The sequence below is a fragment of the Elephantulus edwardii genome, unplaced genomic scaffold, assembly GCF_000299155.1.
Source record: "Elephantulus edwardii isolate Elephantulus edwardi_28Jun2011 unplaced genomic scaffold, EleEdw1.0 scaffold00135, whole genome shotgun sequence".
NCBI lineage: Eukaryota > Metazoa > Chordata > Mammalia > Macroscelidea > Macroscelididae > Elephantulus > Elephantulus edwardii.
The window spans coordinates 5363226-5383314 of NW_006399885.1; the positions used below are offsets into that span (position 1 = coordinate 5363226).

A 20089-nucleotide genomic window follows, 5' to 3' on the forward strand; every position below is an offset into this window, starting at 1 on the left:
GTCTATTGTTCATAGGTTTGTTGTTATGAGTTGTACTTGACCTGACAGCACTTCATAACTGAGGCTTATAGACTGCTCCTCTCTTGTATTAAATGGTTATACATTAGTATTGCTATTTTTAGGGGCCTAAAATGTGGCACCGGCTTTATTTCCAATTTATAAATCAAAGGAAGAGCAAACATAAATCAAAATAATGAAGATCAAAATTAACAGCCTTTACAATAAAATTTGATTGCTAGCCACATGACTTCCTAAGACTTAATACCTGGAAGGTCCTATCCCAAGCATCAGAATCCATGAAAGTATGTAGACAGCTACCACGATGTTAGACAAATCAAAATAAAAGTGGTGAGCCCACACCCTTTGTGCCTCTCCCAGCCTCACTTGGGAGCCATGACTGAGGGCCAAGGAGGATGGAAACTATTCTGAAAGGGTGGCCATTTCTGCTGGAGCAGCCAGGTTGGCAAGTTCTCTCACATTAGGGCTTTCACATTGTGTCTACTTTATATTGCTTTGTGTCCTCATTCTTCCAATTCAGAACATCATTTCTCATTTTGCTTTAGTAATCTTTTCCTTATTTGAAATATTCCTTCAAATTTTCAGTGGTTTGGAAACCATGTCATTATCCTTCTTAGAAGTTTGCATCAAGTAAAATAAACAGCTCATTCAGACAGACTTCAGTTGTGTCTTCTGGTGGAGTAAGGGTACTTCCAAACTCAAAATTCAATGCAATGACTCTCTACAGGATTTCAACAAGGATTCTGAAGCTCTGTCTCACCTACTCTGGGCTTGCTGTCGCCAGGAGAGACCAGTCCTCAGAGAAGGACATCATGCTTGGAAAGGTAGAGGGACAGCACAGGAGAAGATCCCAAGTGAGATGGATTGATACAATGACTGAAGTAATGCGGGTAGGTAAGTCAGAGACAGTGAGACTGGCTCAAGACAGGACAGGGTTCAGAGCTACTGAGCATACGGTTGCTATGACTCACAGGCAACTCGACAGCATCTAACAACAACAAAGCAAAACAGAAAATGACTGCCCATATTTCTATTGATGAGCCACTAGTAGATTCAAACCACTGGAGATACTCAGCCTCTAGGTTAACAGCACAACATGTTATAGATTATACCACCAGGTGTAGTTTTAGTTTTGAGGACGTCCAGAGTCATTTAACTCTAAGAGGTAAGCATATATTTTAGACATGTAATTGATAATTCTTATTTTAGACTTGTTGGCACTAATACTATTCAGTATAGAGAACTAGACCATTAACCTAGAGGTTGGCAGTTTGAAAAAAAAAGGGCTACACAAAGTTCTGGCAATCTCTTCCATAAAGAGTACAACCACAAAAATACACCAAAAACACATGTGGGGAAGTCCTACTTTCTAACCTGTGGGGTCGCCATGGGACAAAGTTAACAGAAGGCAATACTGATGCATTCTACTTAATGTGGACAGTCACAAGTCTCTGTGCAGAAATTTAATGTTGATAACAACAGATTTCCTAAAGTTTTCAGTTAAGAGTCGATAAATTTATATTCTTTTAAAAAGAAGAAAGTATAGACAAAATTCTATCAATGAAGTAGTATTTTCAGACTGCAGCTCTGAATCCAAAGTGATGGCTGGATGGAAAGGGGAATTATTGTTGCTGGAGAAAATGGATTAATTTGATGAATTATCACAAAGATGAAACTAGACTGTCTGTGCCTTGCTTTAAAATTCAAAAAACAAATACAAAATCTTAGCTTAAAAATGAAAAGAGAGTTGAAGAGCCAGAATTTAGATAGCCCCATTAACAAAGATTTCTTAGTCTTTGTGTGCCAAACTTGGAAAATGTCTCAGGTACACAGATGAAAATTTAGTATCTGCTGGCACTCAGGTTTGAATCAGCCTCGGGTAAGGAACTTAACTCTCAACAAAGGACACTGATCGATTTAATGCACTGTGTGTTGTTATGTGTTGGGCTGTGAACTCAAAGCTCGGTGGTTTAAATCCATTAGCCACTCCATGGGACAAAGATGAAGCCATCTGTGCATGCTAAGATTTATAATCTCAGAAACCTAACAGCAAGTCACCATGAGTCTGAATCTGCTCGGGGGCAGTGTGTTTGGTTTAGGGCTTATTTTTCAAATACATGTACATTCCATCTTAGTCTTTGAAAAAATGAAATCAAACTCAAGTATATCAATAAGCACATCTTAAACCTAGCATATAGCAAACACATCATAGCTAATTAATGACACAAAATAAATCTACTAAAATTTCAGCATGAAAGTATGTTAAGAAAACTATTCTAGTATTTCTAGGAAATACACACATTCACACCTATGCACACACCAAATCTTAATAAAAGAAGATAGCGAGTTTAATTTCCAATGACTGGTTGCTCAGGAAATATCAGTTACAATGATGCCATATGTACATTTTAATTTATTAAAATTATGGCACTTAATAACAGCAGAAATAATTATATAGCTCCACATCCAGAAACAATACAGTTTTGGAGGTGCAAACATTCCTTATTACCCATAAAAGTAAAAAAGTTTTAACATATTCTTTAAGCCCTTAATTGCATAAAATATTTTATTTAGCATAATTTACAGCCAGTACACTTATATAAACTAATTATCATTATCTGTCTGTCTTTCACCATCCAAAAAAGAAACCTGTTAATATAACTAAGTACATGGTAAAACTTTTGAGCATGATATTGTCAGTTCTGAATCATTTGTAGGGGAAAAGAAAATTCATAATCAATTCCTCTTTTATAACAACTTGGGTAACTGTCATAAACATTGTTATATTTTTAACCCTTTAAAATCCAAAAGACCCCATCAAGTGCCATATTGAAAGACTTTTTTTTTTTTACTTCAGCACCATTAAGAAATGAAACAAAAATTCACATCCTGTTCAATCACACTACATAAATTACAACACTTGTGGAACATATGTACAACAGACATCAAGCCAGTGCTCCAAAGGGTGCTAGACAGTGCTTTAGTAAGCAGTCTTCAGAAACAATATTAACATCTAGGCATAAAAACTGCCACCTTTTTGCATTTCTGGTCTGCCATGTCTATGAAACAGGAAGTATGTAAACATAAGGTGTGAAACAAATATAAAATAAATGTGGGATATGCACCCTGGGCATCTCCCGAAGTACTGTCTACATGTTCTCACTCAAGTAATATTCAGGATGAAAAGACTGTACCTTTTTCTTTAAATATATCAGTTACTTAAATTGTAAAATGGCAGCAAATTCATAATCAGATCCAGCTGATTAGACACCAGAGTGCATCCAAAAGTGAATTCACTAAAAAAAAAAAAAAATAAAAAAATTATAAACTCCAAAGATTTAATTCCCCTTATTTGTTCAAAATCAATGATATGTCCAGTGTTTCATTAGCTCCTTCAAAAATAGCCTATGAAAATACTGCTTCCCAACTGGAGCCATACATAGATTCCTATCTAAGAAACTGCTAAGCTTTGGTTACATAAAGTGCAGTGACAAAATGTGCCATCCTAGCTATTCAATACCTCTACCCACCTTTCAGTTCATCCCCCTTCTTCAAAATCTCTCCCTTTGCATTTGGCCCTGTTGAATCTGGGGTCACTATGAGCTGAAAAGGTTTCAACAGCACCTGACAACAAGGTTTCCTGTTTTTGTTCATCTTCATAATCAGCCCAACATTCTTCAAGAATAGTCTACAAACTTGTTTCCCAAGTCGTGGCTCTATGGTAACAAGGTTAGGGAAATACAGCAATTGCTATTTGTGCTCTGACACATCCAAGGTCTAGCGCTGCTCCTTTGCGAGGACCTCACACTTTCTGCTGGATGAAATTCTCAAGTTTTATGATAATACAAGCAGTGCACTCCATCACCCTCATGGCCACCTCAGAAGTGAACCTGTCATTGGGGATCTGGGGGAAAGGAAGCAAGTCAGGGTATCTAGTTTTGAGGCTGTCTACACCGTAGGCTTCTAGCGTGTGCACATCATTCGTCAGGCCTTCCAGCTGCTGGCTATACTCCTCTATTTTCTGGGCAAGTGCTGTTGGCTTCACATCTTTGTCAGACTTGCCCCGCACTGCATAGTCAGCTGCGATCAAGGCCAACTTGGTGGAGAGGTAACATTTGAAACACACCCACTCGTTGGCGTTCTTGTGCAGATCATTTCTGGCTGCAGAGAAGTTAGCCCTAGCTTGCCTTAACCACCTCCGTGCTTCTACGGGATTGCCCACAGACTTGAACGTGGGAGGGACAAAGAACCGCTGTGAGTAAGTCTGCCCAGAGGTGGGCGGACATTTTTCTTTATTTTGTTGCTGCCTTTCCGATTTATGGCTTGTGGCTTCTTGGTTCCAGGAGGTATAAAATCTCTGAAAAGAGTACTTGTCTGATTGAAATCGGGATGAAGAGGTGGGAAAAGTCCGCCGGGAGGCCCTGTCTGCATTTTGATCCAGAAAAGCCTGCTTCTCTAATCTGTTAATTTCATTCTGCAGGTGCTTAAACACTTCATTGGCCAGGTCGTGGTTCTCGGGATTTTTGTCAGGGTGCCACTTGAGATACAGCCGTCTAATGATCTTTTTCCTTTCTGATTCTGGAAGCTTCCATGCTTGCTCCACCACTGATGTCACCTCTTTCAGGATTTCTGGTAGGGAATGGGCTTTCAGCTTCTTGGGGGAATGGTGTTTGGAAGACGAGGTCTTGTGGCTCTCTCTGCCGGAAAAGAGAGGGGGGATGCTCCGAAGTCCTGGGACCAGAAACTCTGTGGGGCTGGTTGGGGTGGACGGGGCACTGTCTCTGTTATGAGTACTTTCATCTGGCCTTGAAAACTTATACAGATCAAGAGAGCTAACGATCTTGTATTCGCTATAACCAATGTCAATCTGATAGATCTTTCCCAGAAAGCTGCAGTTTTCCGCATCTTCCCTTTCAACCTCTTGCACAATAATTGCATATGTATATGTTGGCTGGTATGATCCATAGATATCACCACCTTCTGCATCCACAAGGTAGCCAATGTATTCTCCAGGGTAAAAGACATTCATGGGGTCCATAAGCAGAGTATAGTGGATCTCAGCTGGGATGGGGGTGCCTGGCATGGGCAGTTCGAGTTTGGATGGCTCTGAGGAGTCATATTTTACTCCTAAACTATCAAGCTTCTCACTGATTCTGTAAATGTCATTGCATCCAAGCATCGCAATCAAATAGGACGTGTCTGAGATCAAGTTGTCAGTAGCTGACTTCAGTGTCATTGCCAGTGCGAGGAGAAAGTTGATGTCTTTGCTGTCTGAGTGCTGGATGTAGAGCAGAATGACTGCATTGCCAAACCTCTTCAAGAAGGCGAATGTTTCACTCCTGCTGTGGGGTATAGGGTTGAACCCTTTCACCCTCAGTGTCGTCTGAAGCTTCTCAAAGCAGGACACCTTCAGGCCTTCTCTCAGGGCTTTGCAAAGCCGGATGGCCTTCTCTTCATTGGCCAGGAAAGCATTGTCATTTTCATGCTTCATGATCCTGATGAGGCCCGTGATGAACTGCTCTGAGGAGAGGAGCAGCTGCAATCTCCCCTGGAGAGAACACAGCGCCCCAAACTGGCAGACCTTGGGAGTCTCTTCGTCCAGCTGTTCTTCAAGGATGCTGCTGAGAAGGCGAGGTCTGAGTTTCTGCGGGAAAAGCATTATGAGCTTGGTGTGAAATCCGTGGTCCTTACCCAGGTAGCACTGGCTAAGGTCCACCAGCATCTGAACACCAATATTCCCTTGGATCCTACTTTTATAATGTGGTGCATCATCAAACACCAGGATGCTCGACTTCACCAGTCTGCCATCTTGGCTGGGAAGGTACAGGACCAGGTCTCTCACGTTCTCCAGATCACTTCTTACCTTGACGGAGTCATTCTGCAGACTTTTAAACAGGCCCGAAACCACTCTCTTGACGGTACGCATCTCATTGGGATCCAGTTGTTTGCCTTCAGAATTTTTGAATATGCGGCTCAGCACTTCCACGTATTGCTTGGTAGAAATAATATCCTCGGTGCCCAACAGCTTGAACAGCTGATGGAAAGTACCCAGTTCTAAAGGCAGCTTGTACAGATAAGGTTTGAAATCAGACTCATATTCTAAATTGATCACCACCTCTTCAGGCTTCAAGAGCTTCCAACCATCTTCTACCATCACAAAAGCAACACCACGCAGCTGAAAGCGGAACTCCCTCTTTTCTGCGCTGAGGAACTCATAGATGCTCCTTAGGACCTTAGCTCTGGTTTTCACCATTTCTTCATCCAAAGTTGTAATGTTGCATATGTTCCGGCAGTTATTGATGACCTTATCCAGAGGGGGGTCCAAGTTAACATTAAGCATGCTTAACACTTGTTCCAGCTGCTCTTGAGGACCAAGGTCACTGCCTTCTTGCTCTTTGATACCCAGAGGGGTGGCCTTCTCTGGAAGAATGGGGCAGGATGTCCACAGAAGCTGCAGCACATCACACTGTTTGAATTTTGGGTTGACCTGTGCACCATTAAACTTTATAAGTGGCAGTGTCCCATTCACCTCTTGATATTGAGGATGAAACCGGATGAATTCAGCTGGGGCCCTCTCAGGACATAAGAATGGGATCAAGGACAATTCTTTCAGGAAGTTCCCAGACAACAGATCCGTTCTCTCTTGGAATATATGATGGAGAAGGATATCAACAGTATTTTGCAGTGTTTCTTTCGACCAGTTCTCTGTGTTCGCCCGCACACTGATTTCCTTAGCAAACTGGAGCAACTGCTGTTGAGAGAGGATGTATTTTAGTCCAATGTTTCTTAAGAACTCCACCCAGGATGTCATAAATGCACTCTGATTTTTGGGTTTTATAAGCTGCTCCAATTTTTTAAAGAAATCCTTAGGGATAAACAATTTCTCAGGAAGCATAACTTCAAAAACCTTCACAGTCCGATCATAGAAATGTTTTGCTTGCTTCAGGCGGTTGTTGGTATCGTAGATTATCAACAAGCTTTCCAGTTTTTCAAAAAGTTGTTCTTTAATCTCTGATACTTCTTCAATACTAGATAACTGGTTCTTCAGGTAGATCAAGTGCTCTAACTTTCCATCATAAGAAAGATTTTCAATTTTGGGCAAGAGGTGTTTCAGATACACTTCCAGGTCATCCACAGGTACACAGCCTACCATCTCATAGAGCTCCTTCAGGTGAATTTTTTCCTCCAGGAATGCAGAGGAGGATGATTGTGTCCATTTTTCCACTTCAACTGATGGGATACTTTTTGTAAGTACATAGCAGGTGCCAAATTTTGCAATGCTCATATAGCGACCACTGATGGATCTGTAACATGGAAGAGACTTCAAGATTTTAATGTCATCCTGAGCCATCAAGTGACTCAGATTGCAGCTGAAATACATCAAAAGTGCCTCAAAGTCACTTTCTACTAACTTTTCCGTTCTAAATGTGGAAGTCTGGACCATATAGTGCAAGGCCTTCAAAATACTTGAGGGACTCTCTATGTTTGCTGTGTGGCATGACAGCAGAGGGACAAATGCACTGTCCTTAGAGCAGATCTTGTTCAAAGCCAGCTGAATGCAGCCAGCTTTCATGAGGGCATGGAAAACTTTATCAGTCTGGGCATTTGGGAAAACTGCTATGTGCATGAGGCTTAGCGGGAGCAGGACATCACCCTCAGGAACCACAAGCTGATTTGCTGAAACTGTAAACTTTGTCCCAGGAAGCAAGGCCCAGTCTTTTAGGGTGTCAACAACAATGTCAAACGTTGGTTTGGTCTCTTCCTGGTCCTCCTTCACACTTACAGATTCACTTATAAAATGCCATGTGTTCTTTAGCCAAGACTCACTGGCAAAATTATCTTTCCACCGAGTACAATTCTTGGTCTTATACTCCCGAGGCAACACTGAGGACAACAGATCAGCAAAGCTTGAAATGTCAAACACCTTGGCGACGTTTCGGCTCAGTAAGATAGTGCTGTATTTCAAATACAGTGTGTTCATGAATAAGTCTTTGCGAGAAGGAATCAGTTCGTGGTAGGTTGTCAGGAACTTTGGCCGCTTGGCATCAAAAGTTTGCAGCACACTGTCCAGGGTGATGAGTAGGGGCAGGCCCTCCACTTCAATCTCATTTTCCTCCGCATCCTTGAAACAATAATCAACCAACAATTTTAAACTATGGAAAAGCTTGAGGTTGGTCTGCTGAAGTCTGCAAGGCAGCTTTCCGATATGGCAGTTCGTATCAGGGGAGGAAAAGGTCATTAAGAAAGATCGGACATCTGTGGGAGTGACATAGCTGACGGGGATATCAGCATCCTTGAGACAGTGGTAGAGATTAGCCGTCTCGTCACAGTTATACACCAAATTGAAACCTATTTCTAAAAGTAGATGCTTCAGCCTATACACGTTCTCTGCTACTGTTTTGCGCGTTGTGATGTTGTAGTCAGCGTTTTTCAGATGCTGCAGTTCATCCTGCAGCAGGTTGTCAAAAAAGGGTCTCATTTTGTTTGAAGTAGACATGTTGATCCAAGTGATAATAACCGCTGAGTGCAAGTCAGAGCCGTCAATATTGGGCGCGCGGACGACAGGCAGCAGGCGCTTCATGTCCTCATGGATGCAGCTGTACAGCGCCTTCACCAGGCAGTACAAGTCTGGCTGCAGGTCAAGTCTGTTAACAGGGAAAAATGATAGAAACTTCTTCAGGGTATCCTTTACAACATGGATGGGTGTGTTCTGCAGGACCGACATGGTGGGGTCTGAACCGGTGAAGTAGCGCTTTTTCAGCTGGATGAGTAGCTCCACGTAGGCTGGAGCTATCAGCGCTGTCATCAAGCTATTGTTCCAGTCACTTCGGACACCCACACCGTTATCATCCCGCCACAGGTTCCTTCGGGCTGAATCAAGGGCAAAGTGGCCATTGACATGGAAGGGCAACCCGGTCTCTAGTGACAGGGGCAGGAAGCAGAAGGCCCGGTGGGGTTTTTTGTAGTTGTGGGTAATGCAAGCGGCCACCCCACCACGTGGGAAGAGTGTGATGTCCTGGTTCTTGTGGGCTGAGATGACACTCTTGGACACCTTCTCCATACTTGAGAAGCCTGATCGATTGCAAATCAGCCAGGTGGTGAGATTGCCCTCTGAGTCCTCAGTGTCCATGGTATAGGTGATCTGCTGGACCGGGATGTCTTTGAGCTGCCTCTTCTTGGTCACACTGTCAATCACAGAAGCATGGAACTGCTTCCTTTTCAGTCTGTCCCCATCAGTGATCTGGCCCTTGACGGAGTACAATACATTCAGCACCCCAGTGCCCTTGTCGATCTCGCAGATAGAAATCTTCTCCATGTGGTTCAGGAACATGAGGAGCTCAGCCCCATCGGAGCGTAGCTTGTCCAGCAGATTCTGGACCATGCGGTCTGAGGAGGGGACCGAGGAGATTTCCGAGACCTTTGCCATGTCTGCATTGCGGAGAGGGAACCGGAACATAGTGCAGTTGTCCAGTTTGAAGTGGGTGCCCAGGTAAAGATCCAGAACATCTGAGAACTGCGTCCTGAAGTCTGCATCCAAGTCCCTGAACATGCGGCCAGGGCTGACTGACGTGGCACCTGGAGCATAGCGAGCATGAGGGTCGAAGATGCACAGGATGTCATTGCCAGAGATGAAGGAAGGGCAGTCAGTAATGTGATACACAGAGTTGAAACCTATTCCGTACTGGCCTGTTTTGCAAGGGTTTCCCTCCTTGGTGCCTTTCCCCAGATTCTGGATCCCTCTGACATCATCTTCTGTGAAGGGCTGGTTGTTGTACACGCACAGAGCGGGGCCCTGCAGTGGTGCCCACTTGTCATCAAAAATCCTGTCCACTGGGTGCTGCCGGGGGTCAAACACAAAGCAGATTTCGGTGGCTTTGGCATCATCAGCGTTCTGAAGCAGTTCCTTCAGCATTTCCTTTTCTGAAGGGTAGGCATTCAGAATGCTCTTAATTCTGCTTGTGAGTTTCTCTTTCTGCCCAAACTCAGTGCCCAGTGTGGTGAAGCAGACATTGGATGCATATCTTTCCAGGGCTTTGTGCCGTTTTGGCACTGCTCCAAGCTTTACAGCTACTTCCCTGGGAATATCTGCATGACAATATTTCACAGTACTGTCTTTCACTTTGATCCAGGGACAGTCATTATAGCACAAAGATTTGGCTGGGAGAAGTGCCAGGTTGGTGTCAGGCAATAATATCTTGCCATATTTCTTCTCACAAAACTCCTGCTTCTTGTCCCTAATGAGACTCCATATTCCTTCACTGATGATCCGCCGGCAAAGCTGGAAGTTCTCCTCTGTGATTTGCTTTGATCCTCTTTCTTGATCTATGGATTCCAGGACAAGGGCGAAATCCTCCACCATAAATGACTGCCTCACACCCACGCTTTCAAAGAGCTCACGGAAATTGTTTTTATATTTGTTAGGCAGTTGATAGAGATAAGGGGCTGCTTCAAAGTTCAGGTGAAAAGAGACCTTTTCGGGATCAACATAAGCATTTTCCACAAGAATGAAGCTGCAGGTTTTCAACTTCTCAACGACTGACAGCTTTGTGACTTCGTTTTGCATCATTGCTTCATTGAGGTATTTGTAGCAAGCATTGGTGATGTTCTCCTGGTATAACGTAATCCCGTCATCAACTGACTTGGCAACTTCCTTCAACTGATTTATAACCAGCTCAACTGTTGGCTTCTTAAGTAATCCCAGAAACTCTTTAACAGCCAGGGACATAGAGCCACAGCCTCTGAAGGAATGGGAATTTTCATTCAGTATTGGTTGCAAAAGACAAACAACATCCTGATGCTCGGCTGTATACAGATCTGTGGCTGCAAACATGGTTTCAGGCTTGAAACTGTTTCCTTTCCACTCCAAAGAGAAGCCTGCTGGCTTCGTCAGGAAAGGAAGAAAAGGAATCGTTTGGTATTTTGCAGCAAAGTCTTTTGCTCTCGGATCCCTGATTTTCAGTTTCTCATCAATGAGACTTAACAGGATACTACTTCTTAGACAAGCAGCAGCGTGGTCACTTTTGTTAATTTCGGCCACTGACTCTGCCCTTTCTAGCATGTCATCCCATAAAATGTCATCTTTGGCCATACCTAGTTGGACTAGTTTAATCAAGATAATGGGATTAAGATAATCCTGAGTGGAGCCATAGGGGAAACGCCCATCTTTGATATCAAATAACTTTGCCACTCGCCCTTCAGGATGGATCAGCCTGGAGGGTAAGACCAAAGGATGCCCCTCTAAAGAGCAAGGGATGCAGGGTGTCACACGGAGAATCCCAGAGAATTCATCTACTTTTTCATTCAGAACAAAATTCATCAAAGGATCCCTAAATTTGTCTTCGATTTCCTGAATGTTAGGAAAGAACACTTCTGAAAAGAACTGCTTCTCTGAAAAAGTGTTTTCCAGAAGGATTTGTTTACAGCCAGCTTCCTCAAATCCTAGCTTGACTGAAGGCGGCAGCTCCACAGCACACAGGTTTTTAGACCCAGTCTTCTTGAGGTATTTCAAAAATATCTTGAAGGCCGCAGGACCAACATCTTTCCTTTGTAGTATAGAGTCATCTAGAAATCGCACATTCTTCATGGAGACCCATGTGGACCCATCTGAGAAGACTTTGGTAAGTTCCTTCCCTTTCCCGTGAGCGATATCTTCATAAAATCCTTGGCAAATGACAGAGAAATCATCATGAACAGAGTCAGGATCAGGCCAGACAGCATAGTAGGTGTAGTCAGCCAACTCGCCGGCAATGGCCAGGTCCCGCAGGACGCTGAGGGCCTCCAAGTAGGCCTTCACCACAACATGCCTCATAAAGGTGGTGTTCCAACGCCCTTTCGTATCCGTCTTCCAGATCTCTTTCCTATTTGAAGTAACAGCAAAACAGCCATTAATGTGAACAGGCAAGCCTGTCTTTATGCGTAACGGTAAATAGCAGAAGACTTCTCCCGCATGGGGCTTCACCAGCCACTTCTGGTCCTGGGCCTCAGAGAGTAGTACGCCCACAGCACCACACGGGACGAGTCCCAATCTCCTCCCACTCTCGCTCAGGGAGAACTTGAGCGCCTCGCCCGTATCCATGCAGGTGCAGAGCAGCCAGGTGGTGCACTCCATGGTCTTCTGTGGTAGCTCATCTGAAGGCTTCTTGGTTTGGCCCGATTTTGCCATTTCAAAAATGGTCGCTGGGTCATCATCTGGGCCTCGGAATAGTGGGGAGTGCAAGTCAGCGATGCGCCTAAACACGTGGTGAAACTCCTCCACAGTGATCTGCAGGATGCAGGATGACTTGGGGGCCTCGCTGGGGAGCTTCTTGGTACTCCCACTGCCACAAGTCTTCATGAGTTTGGCTGCTTCTTTGAGCACACTCAGGACAGGTGCCGTCAGCGCTTTGGAAGCACAAATTCTCTTTTTGATGATGATTGTGTCTTGTGCCAAGCTGGGGTTGCTTTCTTCAATTTTCAAGTATTTCAGATACATGGAATTGACACTCTGCGTGAAAAGGATCAGCCGGTGCCCACAGAGACTAAATTCGTCCACCAGGGAGTATATATCTGCTGTGTTGTAGCAAGTGCTGCTGACTTCGCTCACTTTGGCTTCCTGCTGCGTTCGAAAGGAAAGCCGGAAGAGGGTGCCCTTGTAGCTGTAGGGGGCTTCCACAGTCAGGGGCAACTGGCAGCCAAAAACATCTATAAAGGGTTTGAACTGATTGGGAAACTTCCTGAGTCTCTTCTGTTGTTTACTCCAGTTGATTTTAATGCCTGGATTGGACTTGTCTTTGATGTGCTTACTGATGTGGTTTATGTTGGGGTCAAACATGATCATGAATTCTCGACTCATGATGATGGGAATATCGGTGATGTGGTACACGGAGTTGAATCCAAGACCAAACTTCCCAACTTTGTCCACTTCTCCTCTCTTGAGGGATTCTCCAAGTCGAGTGATATTCAGAAAATCTGAATCCGAGAACTCAGAATTATTGAAAGACCACAAAGCGGGGCCATGGCAAGCTGCCATCCCGGGGTCCAGGAGATTCTCCCTGATGTCCATATTCCTCCTCATGTCGATCAAGAAGCTGCATTCAGTTGCATTGGCATCATCAGCATTCTGTAGGAGCTCTTTGAAGATATCTGACACTGATGGATATTCTTCCAAAATATTCTTTATTCTCACTGTCAGTGGTTCTCTTTGCCCTGATTGCTCAAAGCCCATGTTTTCAGGATTGATCAGTCTTGTACTGAGGCATGGGACTTTTAGCCATTCTGCAGTTTTCATGGGTATGTCTTCATGCACCAGAATGATTGGCTCCACTGAATCCTCCAGTAAGTCATTGAGGTCATCCACCTTGATATCACAGTAGCAGCATTCATGAATTGGCTTCATGACGAGTTTAGAAGGGCTTTTGCTGAGATGGATGGGGACAGGGGTGTTGGGGCTTGCTGGAATCTGACTGCTGTACAGCCATCTGATGATGTTCAACATGAGGTGAAGATTTTGCTTGCTTTCTTGCTCACTGAGCTCTTGATCACTTTTGAGATAGATTTTCTGGATGACCATTGAAATGTGATCTGATGTCAACTCCTCTATAGACCCACAGGCTTTAAACAACTGGTGGAATTTTGCCATGGTTTTAGGCACACTGTGCAGATAAGGCTGAAGGTCCAAATCGTGGATCGGTTTGATCACTGCCTGGGCAAGAGGACAAAATTTTTTGCCAGTCCAGACCCATGGAAATTTTAAGGCTCTAAAAGAATCTTTGCCTTCATCTAAATGGTCATGCATGAATCCATAAATTTCAAGCAAAATATGCTGGAACTGGTAATAGTCTTCATCACTAAAGGTTTTTGAAGTATACCAGTCCACAACAACTTTAAAGTGTTTTAAGACAGCACTGATGGTGGGTTTGGTGAAAATGCCTAAGGCTTTCTCCAGGTTTACATGGAGACTTTCAACAAGAGGGACTGACGAGCCAACTAGAATTGCATGCCCTACATCACACATCTCCGGGGGTGCACAAAGATCACAGAGATCTCCCTTCCAGACTAAAGAGCCTGGGTAGTTGGGAGGCCTCTCTTTGCAGGCTGGAACCCACTTAGTTTTCTTCAATGTCATTTTTCCCTCTGCTGACTGCAACAATGCATGGTTCTTATTCAAAACCAGTAAGAGGGTCTTGGCTTTCTTTAAAAGAGCATCTGGATTTGGACAAGAACTGGCCTGTAAAGCTTCTATTTTTTTGGCCACCTGCACGACATCTTTCTCCTTGAGACTAGCTTCATTTTTTAAGCCAATCTGTCTCATAGAATGAAGAATATCAGGTGAGGTAAAAGCTGAAGGTGGAAAACAGATTTCTTCCTCATCATAGAAGAGGTCCTTCAGTACTTCAGCATCGGGATCAAAGAGTTCACTGGCAGACACCATCTTTTCCTGCGAAAGCTGAATGAATTTCAATGGCATCAACCAATCAATCACATTGGAATTTTCCTTCTTCAGGGAGGATAGATTCTCAAGAATCCACAATAGAAGCTGTTTGATCTCCTCATGTGAGTAAAATGCATTCTCAATGTCTTTCAAAACAAACTTTAAGCAGCTAGTGGTCTTCAGTTTTTCTATTTTCAGCATATTTGCCAAACGAATGGTAGCCTCATCACTACTGTCTATTACAGACATAGACAGTCGCAAGTTAGGTGGGAGCTTGGCAGTATGATGCAAAACTTTACAGCCTTTCAGTTTTGTGTAAGAGGAAATTCCCTGACCCGATGAATGATTAACCCTCTTGAAGACTGGAAGTTCTTGAATTATTCTCTTCTCCTTTTCACTGCTATCAGTTAAACTAGCTAAGAACTTCCTCAGGGCATCTTTGTGTGTTGGAAGGAGCGAAGCAACCTGATTACACAGTTTCTGCAATGGCATCTTCTCCATGATCTGCAAAACAGCACTTGGTAAAGGGGGGTGAATATATTTCTTAATAAGCGGATGCTGGATGGAGGCATCGAGTCTTTTAAGGACAATTCCTCCAAGCTTCTGGACAATGTCTGCCAGAAATTCTGGAAGCTGGGCTTCAGATTCATCATCTAAAATCACTACTGAGGGGATTCGGAGTCTAATGAGCTCAATACATGTCTGGTCTTCTAGTGTGGTTCTGGGGATAAGTGGCATCTCATCAAACAGGGTCAGGTCCTCAGAAAAGTGGATATAGAGGTTTTTCCACACCATCTTTAGCCAGGAAATAGGTGGGTGTTTTTTGTCATCGCTGAATGGATACCAATGTACAAGCAGGTCTCTGCCAGACCAGAATATATTCACCACTTCTTTGATAAGACGTGCAAATCGCTCTGGATTGAGAAGCTGAAGCTGGGTACAGGGTCTTCCTGCAAATTACAGACAGAAAGGTCATAAATGCACAGAATCTTACTGTGACATTTTACTTTCTAGTCTCAAAGGTTTGCTAGTACTAAAAAGTCATTTTAAAAGTTATAGGAACACCATAAAAATTTCACAACTTCAACAGAGGTAAGCTAAGAAAATCTTAACTATAAAGATGCTTTATATATAAATCCTTACATAGAATATGGAAGAAATGATCCTTTCCAAAAAGTGGTTTTTTAAAAGAAATTTATGAAGATACCAAGCACATTTAAATGTGCTTTTAAAAATATCCTATAAGATTCTACAACTAGAATCAACCTGGGAAATCATTTTGACCCTTTGTCCACAAATAAATGTATTAAAGAAAAGTTTATGCAAGCATATTTTTTTCTTTAAGGGCCAGTAATTTATAAGCACACATGATATGAATTGCTTTTAACTTCACTATATCATCGCTATTCAGAGGGTTTTCAAGGGTCCATTATCTCAGAAGTAGACAGCCTGTCCTACCTCCTAATCTGCCTTTGTCTGGAAGCTCTGCTGAAATCTGTCCCTACCTGTGACTCTGCTGGTATTTGAAATGCCAATGGCACAGCTTCCAGTATAACAGCAACACTCCTAACTACAACAATGGGCTTAAACACAATGCAGACAATGAGAATGGGATGGGATGGGGCAGGGTTTCGACTTATTGTATACATTGGGTCACTATGAATGAGAGTGGACTCAAGAGCACCTCACAACAATGTCGTTGCTTAATATTTCAAAATATTGTATGGTTGTATAGGGCACAGAAGGCTTGTGATGTAAGAAAACAGAAGGCAGGATTCTCCACCTCAACACTTCCTAAAGTTGAAGCAATGAAGAGCATTAGTTTTCTTTTAATCAATAAACAGATATGCAATGTGCATATAATTTCATCCTTCCTAACTTTACTTTTTCATCTAGGAGGGGGGAAAATAAAAGTGAAAATATAGTCTACTGACTGCTTATGTTATACACATAACCATGCAGCATATTTACCACCTATCTAGATGACTCTTACCTGGTATTAAACACAGCTTTTACTTTATCTTCTTCAGACCCCCAGGATTTTGGAGAAATGCTTTAAAAGTGAGTAAAGGCAGCAAAGCAGTGTCACAAAGGCAGGGGCTATACCCCAACCAGAGGTGCTCTCCTGTGTGTGTTGTCTTAATCAGGGAAACTAACAAGATACTGTTTGGAGAGTAAAGATATCTTTGCTGACTTGTGAAACACAACTGATCTGGTATAAAATTTGTATTTCAAGCATGTTTGTGTTTCTGGGTATTTATAATGCCAGTAGAAACAAAGAGAAAGAGGAAGACTCTCAGTGAGATGAACTAACACTGTGGCTGCAGTAATTGTAAGGATGGCAGGGGATCGGGCAGGGTTGTGTTCAGTTGCACATGAGGTCACTCACTATGAGCTGGAGCCCATCCAAGAAAAATACTAATATCTACAGGAACGTATGTGTCCATGGAAGTAAATTAAGAGTATCTCCAATCACATGTGGTCTTGTTGAACACAAACATTCCATTTTCCATATATGCATAAAATTTCTAGATTCTTAAAAGAGTAATTTTGGAAAATGTTGTAAAGGGACACTTCAGGCCCCTTAAGATTTTTTTATATCATTTTTTTAAACTAAATGGTATAAATTTTTTGTATCTTTTTTTAACAAATAAAAATGACATCTTTATCTCAGAATCTGACACATCAGAAAAGGGCATTTTTACCTTTCACTAAGAAATCTGTCTTTCACATTATAATAATACTTTTTTTTTCCCATTTCTGAATAGGATATTTACACCAAATTCTAAGTATTTTCATTCTGTGTAATGTACAATGAGTGAGCTCAATGAAATCAGACTTTTTTATACCAAATCCAGTCTGACCACCAGCGACTCCACTGACAGAGCAGAACTCCACAGGGCTTCCTAGGTTGAGGCCTGGGTGGGAGCAGACTGCCCCATCTTTCTCCCATTGGCAGGTTCAAACTGTTTGTCTGTTGGGTCAGCAGCCAAGCTCTGAACCATTGTGCCACTTCTGAAGGAAGCTGAGTAATAACGTTAAAGAAGTTTTAAAATCTTGTCAGCAGTGTGACTTGTGTTGCTGCTTTAGCTTATGATTCATTTAAAACAGAATTTTGAAATTCATTTGTAATGAGTTGTTCTTAAATGCTTAAAACAGAATATCTAAATCATAAAGAAGGCAGAGCTATAACACTTTAGGTAGATGAAAGGTTAGACATTAAAATTCACAACACTCAGAAAAATCACTTATGAAATCATCATCCCACTTGGTTTTATGTTAAGAATTGTTACATGGCATGCATTTGGGAGCTATCTCGTTTAATATCCTTGCATGAAATTGGTCTATTTATAAAACACATATCTATTTTCAGGACAATCACTTAATATTAATGCCATCTAAACACACACACACACATCACATCACATCACATATGGCATGCGACTAACACAGCAGTCATGCGCAACTGAAGAAACATGAGAGAAAAATAAAGGAGAGAGAAAATGCTGGCAGATAGAATTCTAAGCATATAAATCTATTTAATTTGATTCCCTGATTTCTATTTTGTTTTATACTTAAACCATTTGGCTTTTATCTAAAGTATAAAGGTTAACACAAAAAAAAGTCTTCATTTCTAGGTGAGAAGGTCACTGAGATTGTGAAATAGGATCAGCAAAATAATGTTAGAGCATTTTAATAGATTGTTCAGAGTTTCTGCAAGCTGGCCTTTAAAATCATCAGCTCTATTAAAAGAGGTTAATTACAATACCAACATTGTTCTGAAAAGATTTTTATCTAATCTATAATCAAGTATTAGCATTTAATTCAGGAAGAATGTACACACTTGGGCTGTGGTTTTGTATCACCAGTTGCAGCCCTTTATGTTGTAAAGAAGCACCTCAACACAGCAAGTCTCTATGCAAACTGCACATGTGCAGTCATGAATTGTGGGCCAAATTTTCAACAGGCATGGAAACCAGGTATTATTCACTTTAAAAACTCATAGTCAACTCCCTGCCATCAAGTCAATTCCAACTCAGAATGGCCTTCCATCACATTCCCGCAGCTACTGTAATAGTAATAAGAGAAGACTGCCCATCTTTCTTCCTCGGAGCCCCTGGTGGATTCCAACCACCATAGAGAAGCAGACTTTGGACTGGCAGAGCAATTCACTGTGGTCTATGCCACTAGAGCTCCTGGCCTGATTTTAGCTATCTAAAAAGTTAGTTTAAAACATTTTCTATGCAAACTGTCACTCAAATCACAATTTTAGAAAGAAAAATGAGAGTAGCTTATTAAAACTGCTGGTATGATGCAGCTCAGGAGGCTGTTGGGAAGGCGCTGGCTATGAGGCAGCCCCTGGGGGCGTCTTACTTTCTCTGCACAATGGCAGTGCTGATGGCTGATGCATTTGAGCACCACCCCACTGCTAAGAGATACTCAAGTCTTTGCAAAAACATACGTAATCAGAGGAAAACCTCAATAAATTGATGTCCATAAGATCAGTGAAATTATCAAAAAAAGTAGGGCAGCAGAGGGACAGCTGTTCCCTAACAGCCAGGGAGGGCAGTTGGCCCTGTAGCCCCCACTCGAAATGTCTGATCTCCTACAGTTAACAATCCCAGAGCAGCCCACCGCTGCACTAGTGCAGGTGCCTCAGCAATTCTTGGAGGAATTCCTGAAGTCCAGCTGTCATCTGAGCGCAGGTGTGGTGTGTGCTGCCCAATTACAGGAAATGTTTTGATCTTAAATTATACCTTACACAGCAGAAGGTTAAGGCCTTTGACACATCAGACTATTAAGCTATACATGATAGGTTGCTTTCAATGAAAACTTGAAATATGTTTAACATTTACATAAATTGCCATTATTATGTGTTGGTTTCTCAGTTTTTGTAGTGGTAGAGCCTGCTTCAAAGAATTATTTGAATACAAGTCAACTATAAAAGTAGTTTTGTCAAAAAACCAACGTGTACTATCTTCTAAGCCACTTTCCAAGTGACACTGGAACTCGGAGAAAATAATTCCATAAGTGAAGTCAAAACCTTTATCTTATATTCAAGAAGCAAGCTAAGAGTACAGTCTGTACTCCAGGCTTTGAAAGGGGGGCCTGCCAGCATGCCGTGTTTCCACAGCTGAATGCTGGGATCCTCTTCACCAGCAGCCACATCTGCTCAAGAACCCAGATCTCAAAATGTCACCCCTGAGGTTTTCAAGTCCTGACATGTCTCCCTTCTACTGTCTTAAATCTAAATGTTTGTGTATCTAATAATAGGGGTGTATTCGTGTGACACTTTCCCATTATAGACCACAGCTTAAAAGATAAAATGCAAATTCATTTTTTCATATGAGATAAACGGATCTAGGAAATGAATGCTTCCACATTATATTTAAACATGGTTCTACTGTAGTATTTATAATAATATGTCTATTAATATAGTTTCCTCTCTCCTTTAATAGTTATTATTACTGGAAAAAAATTGTTGACATAATTTCTAGTTATTGAGTAAATGGAAAAACAAGATTAAAATAACCAAATACACAGAAACATTAAGTTTCAAATAAGCACAGCATCATCCTACCTGAATATCCCCAGAGGTGGTGTTGTGCTAGAATATAATTAAAGCCATTCTTAGAAAAGGCCAGCATTGTCAAAATTTTC

The 20089-nt window shown here is 42.2% G+C and overlaps 1 protein-coding gene across 1 annotated transcript in view; it reads right to left on the reverse strand.

Annotated features, from left to right (window-relative positions):
* Positions 1–3820: 3820 nt before the first annotated feature.
* SACS (sacsin molecular chaperone) overlaps positions 3821–20089 on the reverse strand; it is a 51077-nt gene continuing 34808 nt past the window's right edge. The window contains exon 10 of the mRNA XM_006894128.1: positions 3821–15378. Coding sequence (XP_006894190.1) covers positions 3821–15378 — 11558 coding nt within the window. The remainder of the gene's footprint in view (positions 15379–20089) is intronic.